Source organism: Echinops telfairi, unplaced genomic scaffold (assembly GCF_000313985.2).
Source record: "Echinops telfairi isolate 266 unplaced genomic scaffold, ASM31398v2 ScPeMD7_7473;HRSCAF=8511, whole genome shotgun sequence".
Taxonomy (NCBI): Eukaryota; Metazoa; Chordata; class Mammalia; order Afrosoricida; family Tenrecidae; genus Echinops; species Echinops telfairi.
Genome location: NW_022111377.1, coordinates 13,799,609 through 13,811,342, shown reverse-complemented (window position 1 = coordinate 13,811,342; position 11,734 = coordinate 13,799,609). Strand labels below are relative to the sequence as shown.

At 39.0% G+C, this 11,734-nt stretch overlaps 1 protein-coding gene across 1 annotated transcript in view; it reads right to left on the bottom strand.

The window, feature by feature from the left end:
- Nucleotides 1–11,734, bottom strand: part of MALRD1 (MAM and LDL receptor class A domain containing 1) — an 819,322-nt gene that overhangs the window by 317,010 nt on the left and 490,578 nt on the right. The window contains 1 exon segment of the mRNA XM_013008119.2: nucleotides 10,283–10,466. Coding sequence (XP_012863573.1) covers nucleotides 10,283–10,466 — 184 coding nt within the window.

The window sequence follows — 11,734 nt, the reverse complement described above, 5'->3', positions numbered from 1 at the left end:
ATTTATATATGATGATGATCTACATACATATATTATAGGTTTAGTATTAAGGTAGCAGATGGACATTGGGCCTCTACTCAAGTACTCCCTCAATGCAAGAACACTTTGTTTTATTAAGCTGGCATTCCATGATGCTCACCTTCCAGACATGATCGCTGAAGACAAAACAGGTGCATAAGCAAATGCGGTGTAGAAAGCTCATGGTGCCAACTATCAAAAGATATAGCGTCTGGGGTCTTAAATGTTTGAAGATAAACAAGCAGTCATCTAGCTGAGAAGCAACAAAGCCAACATGGAAGAAGCACACCAGCCTGTGTGATCATGTGTTGATAGGATCAGGTGTCAGGCATCAAAGACCCAGAACAAAAAATCATGCTGTTGTGAATGAGGGGAAGTATGGAGTGGAGATGCAAAGCCCATCTGTAGACAATGGGACATCCCCTTTCAGAAAGGCCACGGGAAGGAGACGAGACAGTCAGGGTACAGTATAGCACTGATGAAACATACGACTTTCTTCTACTTCTTTAATTCTTCCACCGTCCCTACCCCACCCCCTGTACTATCATGACCCCAAATCTATCTTATAAATCCAGCTAGACCAGAGCATGTACACAGGTATAGATAAGAGCTGGAAACACAGGGACTCTAAGACAGCTAAACCCCTCAGGATCAATATTAAGAGTAGCCATACCAAGAGGGTAAGGGAAAGGTGGGGGATAAAGGGGGAATCAATCAACATGATCTACCTGTAACCTCCTCCCAGGGAGATGGACAACAGAAAAGTGGGTGAAGGGAGACATCGGTCAGTGTAAGACATGAAAAATAATAATTTATAAAGTATCATGGGTTCGTGAGAGAGGGAGGATGGGGGAAGAAGGGGGAAAATGAGAAGCTGATACCAAGGTCTCAAGTAGAAAGAAATGTTCTGAAAATGATGATGGCAACAAATGTACAAATGTGCTTGACACAATGGATGGATGCTTACATTGTGATAAGAGTTTTACAAGCCCCCAATAAAATGATTTCAATAAACAATGGATATATGGATTGTACTATGAGCCCCAAATAAAATGATGAAAACAAAACAAAAAATTCCCCAATGTAAAAGTCATGACAATGGGTAATAATGGCACTTCCACTCAGTAAAATATAATTTGGTAAGCGATAGGACTAAACTATTGTCCTGGTGACCCAAAACATTAAGCACTGAGCTGCCAACCCAAGGGTAAGTGGATGAAATCCACCAGCTGCCCAGTAGGAGGAGGAGCCCACTGTCTATTCCATAAGATGACAGCCTTGGAAACCCCAAGCTTAGTCTACTCTGTTGTACAGGAGCACTGTGGTCAAAATGGACTCATTGGCAGTGGGTTTATATGAAACTGCATCAATACGTAAGTCTGAAAAATAGAACGTTTAAATATAAGTAAATGATTCAGTAATCTTATAAATCAAGACATTGTGTCATTTTACAGAATTATAGGAGCAGGGACTTAATGTTTATGGGAAAGTTGGAGAGGATCTTCATGACTCTGGATATTTTTCACAAAAGTAAAGAATACACATTATGATAAAATGCTTCTTTGCACCAATATCACAGCTAACATGATATTTATTAGAATCTGTAATTTATAATTTAATCATCTATATCATGGCTCAATATTGCATTTCCTTAAGTTACATGTAATTTTCTCTTATTTGCATAATGTAGATTCAGTAAGAGCACATTGATTGACAATCTGAATATCATCAAGTGGAAGCAAGTCTTATTAAAAACAAATATCTTTATGTAATCCTACTATAAAATTATTATTGGAAAATATGACTCTAAAGTTAGCAGTATTAAAATTTAATCTCCTTATATCATGTCTTAGATATATTTGACTTGAAATAGTACAATATTGATATTAATGAGAATTTGTTTTGGTATACACCAAGTAGCATTGAATTTAATAGAAATATAAACTATTTATGTGTTGGCATTGTATAAGGCATTTTATGATATAACTGTTAACCGTTAGAGATTCCTATAGAGCAACATTTCATATGGGATGTATTTGTTAGTTGACTTTTAAAAATAAAAATATAGAATCAAGAAACTACTTAATTTGCTGAAAGATAATAATTACTCTGAGCAGGGAAGCTCTGAAGAGAGTATTTTTGCCAAGCAAAATTAATTAGAACATTTCTGCAAATAACACTCTTTTTAAGTCTAGATCTTATATCCCATATTCATGTATGTGCTGTACTGTCACTGTTAGGAGATTAGAGAGAAAGCAGAAAACTTGAGGATAAACCTCAGTTTATGTAATTCAAGAGGAAGGCAGGATAAAAGGAGGAAATAAACGTTAAGAAAAATGTACTCATAGCAAAAGCCACATTAAAAAACAAAAGAAAACCAGAAAATAACAAATACTGGAGAAGGTCGTATATACTGCTAATGGGCTTATAAACATGTACAATTATTGCGGGAAGTAACATGGTGTTACCTAAACCAACTGGGATTAGAAAATGCCATATAACCCTGAAGAAATACGAAACAGAACAGGAACAGATATGTGCTCCCCATGATCATTGAAGCACAGTTCACAGCAGCAAGAATCTGGAAACAGCCCACACACCCATCTGTGGAAGAATGGATAAAGAAACTCTGGTACATACACCCAGCAGAACACTATGCACCCTTTAAATGCGTGATTAAAGCACAAAACCTCTCATTACATAGATGGACCTGGAAACCATCGTGCTAAGCAAAGCTAGTTAATCATAAGAGGACAAATATCGTGTGTGGCCATTACCATAAAGATAAACATTAAGACAAAGGAAGGCATCTGTTCTCGGGTCCTATAATCTACCAAGCTGCTCTGCCAAACAAGGATGTGATGTGCCTGCTGAGTGCTCAGGATCCACAGATCCGCCCCTTTCTTGCACATCTTACAAAACACTTCAATAGAGGAAGCCTCTCCTCAACTGGGATCTGTTTCCTCATGTTGGGTGGAGAGGGAGAAGGTCAATCAGTCCTTGCCATTTAACATTTTTCTATAGTCACCTCAAACAAACAGACACTTCTCAAAAGATGCTGAGTGAACCTTCATGAAAATTCAAGTGGGGAGGAGGGCAGGGTAGGGTCTGTCTCAGAGAAGCTATCACTTCGGTTGGTAGGTAAACCAGATAGGGCAACCTGGCCTTGGGATAAATGCTTAACATTCCTTACATGGACACCCAAAGGGAAAACACACTTTGTATTATATTCCTAATGGGGCACTTAAAAAATGTTTTATTGACCTTCACCTAGTGTGGGAAACAGAAAGATTTCTCCCTGCTGGTTTTCAAACTGTTTGCCAGCACATTGTGAGTTCTGCTGCTTAGAAGTCATCTCCCTGAAGGCATCAGCCATCCAGAGCAATCAGATGACTGTCTGTTCCACCATAGGTGGGGCTCACACCCTACTGATAAGGATAGTGATTGTTTCCATGGAGAGCCAGAGAATAGATCAAACCAAGTCAAGGAGGACCAAGGCTAGTCTGCCATCTTGAATCTAGGATCTGCCCATCTTGTCACATGTGTACCCCTAATCCCTCCTCTTCCTATTGCACGTACACCCCTAGGTTTCCCCCTCCCATTGCTGTATTACCTATGGTACAACCCCTTCCTGTGATGTATGTGGTTACCTGTAATCTGGGGGGCTTGCAGGCCCCTAGGTATATATAGACCTTGGAAAGAAATAAAGAGGCCTCTCCCCCTCTCTTGTTTCCCACCTCCACGTGGACCACCAAGAGTGGCTGAGGTGAGCATGCTACTATGAAATGTGTCTGACTCCTTTATTTTACATTCTCTCCTACCTTTCCTATCTTCTATGACTTTACTATAATTGTTATATATTATCGCTGTACAATTGCTTCTATGGAACACCCCCCTCCCCCAATGTTGTCAGAGGCTGGTTACTATGACAATCCATATATCATACAATTCAGTAATTCAATTATAGCATGAAGAGTTGTACAATCATTATCACAATCAATTTTAGAATGTTTTCTTCTTTCTTGTACTCATTGTTATTAGCATAATACTTTTTTTCATTGTGGCAAAAATTTATGCAACAAAACATTCTCTGGTTCAACAATTTCTATATGGATAAGCCAGTGTGATTGATTATATTGATTATTCCACCACAATTAACATAAACTTAATGCCCCCTAAGCAAAAACTCTTTTTTCTTCATCTATGGTAACAATTGGTCAACTTTGGTTTCATCTTGTTTTTTTTTAATAGTTTTCATGATATAAAATTCACATATCATACACTTCCATAGTTCTTTTCAAAAGAGTTTTATACACATCATAACAATCAGTTCTGTTGCTTCCGACTCACTTTTGCATTCGTTGCTTGTGACCCATTGCCCCTCAAACCACCCCCCACCCCCCCATCATTGCATCTGTTATTGTCTCTATGCATCCACATCTTCTGTGCTTCAGACAGTGGGACAACCAACAGAAACAATAAAAAAGCAAAAGCAGAATGAAACTGAAAAATAAATGATAATAATATAAAGATAAAAATAAAGAGTACGAGTGAAAAGACCACCAACAATATTTTAAAAGTCAGAGAAGAAATTTCTGCCGTGGAAAAAGTGAGAAATATTTAAGCTTAGAGCAAATTCAGGTTTGGTCAAGAGGTAGGCCACATGACCAGATATCATATGTGGCTCTCTCTATTCACCATCATGACGTTTTCGATCATCTCTGCCCGACAGTCAGGCTGTTTGCGTCCCTCTCTTGTGGCCAGAGGGGATCTGCCAGAGACTTAATCTGACTAGTTTCTCTGCTGCAGATGGATACTGGGCCCGCGCTGTCCTCCGTAGCCCTCTACAATTTGGGGTTAACAATTCAAGCTGTGATACTTTCCCTTCATTTTATTCAGATTTTATTACAGTCATCTTTGGATCACACAGGCTGGCGAGCTTCTTTGATGCGGACTTGGTTGAAGCCTCACTTAGATGGCTTCTGGTTTGAATAAAAGCCTTTCAGACCCCATATGCTATTTTAATTGATAACCAGATACCATCTGCTTTCTTCACTATGCTTTGCTGGAGCATCGATTGGGCACTTTTGAGCTAGTTTCTATCCAGGCCTTAATGACCCAGAACATGTGCTACAGACAATTGGGACTTTAGAGTCTGTCCATTCAAGAGGTACAACATCCTTCATAGACCACACCATAAAGAGTCAATTTTGAAACCCCACTAAGTGAATTGGACTTTACCTTCAACATACCTGTAACAGATTAAAGGAACTGAAATATTCCCTTGGATTTAAGACTAAAACACCTGAGAGGAATCACACGGTTAATATCCCAAGGTTATGGATCTGAAAGTCATTGGACTTTGGTTCAATCCCCAATAAAATGCCAAGAATATCTCTACTATGAACCAGGAACATATATAAACCATAGCTAAATTAATGAATTTGGGATCACACTTAACCATATCCCTAATCTAAGAACGATTTGTTCTTATGACATGGCCCTACTCAATACTTGTCCTCAGAAAAAGCTCACTGATGATGTGGGTAAAAAAGTATGGTGAAAACACAAAACAGACATGGCCCCACTATTGGAAAGAAAAGCTTCGGAGGTTCTTAAAGGCTTTCCTTACAACAAGCATCAATCTCAGTGAGGTGTGAACTATGTCCACATGGAAGAAATACTCCTGTCGGTATGATTCCTGTAAATAGTAAAATCTAGGACCAAAGGTGGGAATGGTATTAGAGATTACCTTCTGAGCATCTAGCTAGCAGAACATTAGAGATGACTATGGAAGCTGCAAATGCATTTGCAGGATCGCCACATGGCTTTAGCCTCAAAGAAGTCCCCTCCGACCACTGCCCAGGGATGTGAATAGACATACTGTCAGACAGAATACATTTGAAAGTGAATTAATGCAGATGTAATTCGGTTAAAATTAAATATCATCATTTGTTCACCCTTTGGACCCATTTTAAATTTGTTCTAATTTTTAATATTTTCTGCTTTCTTTACATTGAGGTCTGTTTCATTTTGCTATCATAGTTTGGATTTGGGTTTTTTTTTTTTGGGGGGGTGAGGGTACAAAGTGGTCTTACTATGTTTTTCTGCATGTGAAGTCCAGGATCGGCAAATCTATAGGTACCATAAATGACTTAATAATTTCTTAGAGTTGCTTAGAGGAAAATGGGGGGGGGGGGAAATAATAAGTATAAGAAAGAAGAAAAATGTTTTAAAACTGATTGCAGTGATGACTGCAAAACTCTTTAAATAAAATTAAACCCTTGAATTGTATGGTATGCAAATGATATCAATAAAACTTAACAGGAAGAAGTAAAAGTTAAGCTAAAATGTGCAGTAGTTCGCTAAGTTTGCACACACACGTGCATGGGCCAGGACACTTTCTGGAACACTGTCATTGTTTTGATTCCTGGGGCTGGGGAACTCCTCTGCAGGCCTTTCCCTGTGTGTGTTGTCCTCCACAATCGAAGGGGAAAGAATGAAGGCAGGAAAGAAAGAATGAGGGAAAGAAAGAAAGGAAAATGCTATGTATTCATTTCAAACAAGGATAACATCAGTTCCATAATAAAGGCTATGATGACTTAGTTTGCATATAATTTGAAGTTGCTTTCTTCATTCAGGGAAATGACTCACCACGTAAGAATATGAATGACAGTTAATAATAATGGAAGTACAACAACAAAATACATTTACATGTGTCCAAATGTCTGAACACTTGATATTTATTAAACTATTTAGAATTCACAGAAACCTGGGATGAAAGTATTATTAACATCTTCCTCATTTTCACCGATGAGGGAACTGGGATGCAGTGAACTAAAACTTATTCCAGCCAGGAAGGGCCCAAAGTGCCAAAGCCAGGTTCCAAGCTCAGTGAGTTTGGCTCAGAGTTCTACCCTTTTCCACTGGACTCTGACAGAAACATCCTGGTGTGCGGTGGACTAAGCTTTGGGCTAGTTACCCCAAGGTTGCTGATTTAAACACACCAGTCATTCTACTCGGTCCGGTAGGGTCTCTGTAAGTCAGAATCAATTAGATAGCAGTGGGATTTTTATTTTTGTTTATTTATTTTTTATTTAGTGACAGAGTTTTTACCATACTCTTCAATTAAACTGTCAGTAGGAGGAAACAACTGAGCTTAACTCATATGCTTAGCCATTCTCCTTACCAATAGTGGACATCAGCATTTTGTTGACATCTAAGTCAAATCTGAACAAACCAGGAATAATTGTGAGAGTGGTGTGGGATCGGGCACTGTGTCCTTGTGTTGTGTTTAGGGTCACAACTGGATGGCACCTAATACCAACCACGATTCAAAACAAAGGGGATAAAAGTAAATACATAATTAATGGTTCTATACAAATTCTTTCAGAAATTTACACCTTGATGTCTTGTTATTCTGTACTAAAATTTGTTATGATGTCCCCAAATTATTTGAAAATCCTTACTATTTATATAGCACATTGGGCTACTTAAAAATGCATATTTTTTCCGAAAATGTATTCTAAATACAAATTTGATATTAACTATAAGATACTAAAGTGTTACTCAGTGCCGAGTTCAACCACTGAGTTGAACAGGATTTATTATGGTATTTTCATTCTCACCAGAGTTTAAAACAAGAAGGCTAAGAAATAGAATGAAGTTCAACATAATACTTAACAGAGCCGGAATAAATAATGTCTCAGTTCCTGTCTGTCCTGAGTCACCCTATCTCCTGTTTCCCTGGAGAGGAAAATCATTCCTTTCATGTAATAAATGCTCCTTTCTTTCCCAAACCTTAGGAAAATTGTTAAAAGAATTTTCTTTTCCAAATTGCCAGAATCATGCATAGATTGAGTTACAAACCACAAGAGAAATTCAGCATATTACTAGGAAAGTTACCAGAACAGTTTCCAAAGGCTCCATTCTTACTTCTAAGATTTTTTTCTCATGACAGACATTATGTTCAGAACGCTGTTTTCTTTTTCTAGCGCATTTCCTCCCTAACACTCCGAGCACAAATCTTGCTTCTTATTTGGCATAGCTGCATGCTCACTACATCATCTGGAGTGCAGATATCCCGACTGTAGGTGACATGTCTGAGGTTGTTATCCAGTGCTGCTGTTACAGAAACACCACCCACCACATTCAGCTTCTAAACATGTAGGAGAATAGAAAGTGGTTCTTAGTTCATTGCAGCACTGTTCACAGTAGCAAGAAGATGAAAACAACCGAAATCCCCATCGGTGGAAGAATGGGTAAGTAAATGTTGTTTACATACACACAATGGAAAAGTTGCATAGCTAGAAAATAATGGCGGAACAGTCATGGCATGGAGGAAACCCGTCATGACCTGGATGGATTTGGCAGATATTATGCTGACTGAAGTTAGTCGCTCATGGAGGGATAACTATTGCATGAGACCATTATTATAAAAGTTTTTTAAAACTGTATGATAAGTGATTTTCATGACAAGAGAAACAGACTTTGATTGTTATCAGGGGTGGGGGAAGTGGGGAAGAACTGGGAGTCACAGACTCAAAGGGAAAGAGGTGTTAACTTGGGTGAAAGAGAAGATAATGATCTACGAGAGGGAGAAAAGAAATCTAAGGGCCAGGGGAGGACAGAGAAAGCTGTTGGGAGGTTTGATAAGTAGTTTAAGTTGAATACAAAATTGATGACCTGAAATGCAATCCCCCACACAATTCACAATGAAAATTTAAAACAAACATTTGAAAATAATGCAGCTCTAGAGATAGGCTTTCTGTCTCTTGCAGCTCTGAGAAAAGGTCCTTGTCTTTTCTGAGCTGCAATTCCTGGGCACTTCTCCTGTGGCCTGGCATCTTTCTTCCCCCATCCATACTTGGCTTTCCTTTCTTTTGATTTCCTCTAAGAGGTGAATTTAAGGCACAGTCTTTAGCGATACTGCTTCATTCACAATACAGAAGATCCATTTCCAAATGGAATTATGACCCAACACATAAAAATTAGGCTTTACTGCACCTAGTAGGTGTAGGGGGCACAACACCATCAATAGCAGTAGTTGAGCATATACGGAAAGTAGGTAGCAACCACCTTTCCTGGGAAAAAATGTAGGGAATGTCAAACTGTGCAGGATTTACTCTTACACAGAATCCTTTGAAGCAGCAGTTGTTAGAGAAAGAGCAGATGCCATAACATCTCCAAAACTAAAGTCACATTTTAAAATCCCCTCAGCAAAATGATACGATCATGAGAGCAATGATACTGGTACGATGACACAGCATTCAGGTTTAGTTCGTCAGTCCCAGAGGTGTGCCGCCAAGTGCATCAAGGTAGCAAACCACAAAGAGCATATACTTCATTAGCAATAGACATCACACAGTACTATTTTGAAAATCAAATGGAAGAATTCTTCTGAGAGAACTTTGCAGACTGAAAGATCATATGAATATATTGAAAATTCATTTTAAACTACTCTAAACAGTTTTCTAAAGAAAATCTATGAGTAGATATACTTTGAATTTAGCAGCATGGGAAGTGGCGGTATGCTTTACCAAGGTGCTGTTCATTCGATAGGAGTCCAGGGATATATGATTCAGTACTCCATCAACTGCTAACAGAAAAGTATACAATTCAAATTCACTCCTTCCTATACAGGAGAATGGGGCATTTCTACTCAGTCCTACAGTGTTATAAGGAATTGGAATAAACTTGACAGCAATGGGTTAGTTTCGCATGTTAAGTCCCTTAAGTACAATGAGGTTTCCATTCAAACACTTGGAAATCCTATATAGAGTTGAATTTGAATTGATGGCAGTGGGCATGGTTGGTTTTAGGCTTTTGTTGTTAAGTAAAGCTCTCTGTTCATTATCTGCTTGAATTATATCTTAATTTATTTGTAATATACCTGTTGAGTGTCAGCTTTCTATTTCCTTTATACTACTTCATTTCAGAATAATTTTAATTCAGTACATGTTGTAAATATTGTTTACAGTTTACATTGTGCTGAAAATTCAACCTAAGGGAGATCAGTTCAGTATGTTAAAAGAGAGGTTATAGGAGGCAGAGAGCAACCACGTTGGCCGTGAAAGACTGGAAAATAAACTACGTCTTAAATGTTATGCAACTGTAAACTTGACAACTGTGGAGTTATCTCATTGACTGGAGTTTGGGGTAAGTACAGAACACTTACTAGCAGACAGCTTTATAAAGTGTAGCAAAGCTAAAATATAATAAGTAGAAATGGGCTCCCAAATGGAAGTGCTTTCCAGATACTTACCAGTCATGCAGTTTTGAAATTCGATGTCATCAATTGCAGCTCCTCCGCCCAGGTCCCGTGTTCGGATACCTTGAAATATAACTTCAAAGTTCCGGAACTTTCCTAGCAGGATCACAGCCTTTTGCCAGTGATCTACGGCGTTCTGTCCGTTTTCTTGCCAGACTGTTGAGAGTCCTTTCTCTGTCTGAAAGTAAATAATTTGTATTAGGGAGGTAAATGGTACACGGTGGAGGAAATCTAATAACTAGGATCGGAAAGATGCATTTGAGCAGTGAAACGTAAAAGTTGGCACTGATCTCTGATAATGGCATGAACCTTGACCCTACCATCACAAGGGTGTGCCCCAAAATCTGTATTGGTAGACTAAAATACACTTGGTATTTTCAGAGACAGCATGACTGTAACGGGTCCTACTTAATTAAAACCCGCTTTCACATGCACGGAAAACTCTGGGTGTTTGATAGGCTTTGATCAGAATGGCTGACTGAAGCCCTAGCTTCACAGCTCTGGGTTGTGGCCGACTGCTCTTCAGAGTCTGTAGTTATTAGGATTGCACCTTTTCTGAAGGGCTGAAAGTCCTTACAAGAAGGGAAGGAGATGAACAGGAAGAATATGTGAAATTGGGATCAGGAATAAATCACCAACCCCCAGAGAGAAGACATGGTAATGTGAATTGATCAGAGAAGAAAAGTGATAGAGAATCTATCAGGGTACTCAAAACTCAAAATTGTATGAGCACATGGATATACTGAATATTTTTATTATTATAACTAATTTGATATCGGATGCTTCACTTGGAAAGGTTTAAACAAAATCTTTTTTAAAATGTATAAATAACTCTTCTGGATAGCTCAGTTCAGTCCACAAGTAGTAAACAATTCCAGAGCATAAATATTCCCAGCACAGTATAGCACGCCATTGTTTAATGAGTAACACAGTCCAGACCCCAGAACAGAGGCATGACCACTGTGTCAGTCCCGGCTCATAACCCCTCTGTGAATAGGGTTTCCAAGGCTGTAAATCTTTATGGAACCAGACAACCGAATCTTTCTCTCAAGAAGTGGCTGGGGGTTTGAATCAAAGACCATGTAGTTAGCAGTCTAGTGCTTATGAAACCATGCCACCCAAAAAACCAACAAACCCCCCCAAACTCACTGTCACTGAGTCGATGCCAGCTCACAGCGACCCTGTAGGACAGAGTAGAACTGCCCCTTTGGAGTTTCTGTTTATGGCCGTAGAAAGCCCGGTGTTTCACTCTCACAGTGATGGGCGGTTTCTAACCTCCAACTTGTGGACCGCAGCCCCACACCTAACCACCACACCGCGAGGGTTCCTAACAGTGCTGCAGGTCACCTCAGATAACAGCAATGATTAGGGGGGAGAGAGAGAGAGAGAGAGAGAGAGAGAGAGAAACGGAATGTTTACCAGTTAAGCACAAGGAGCACATTTAGA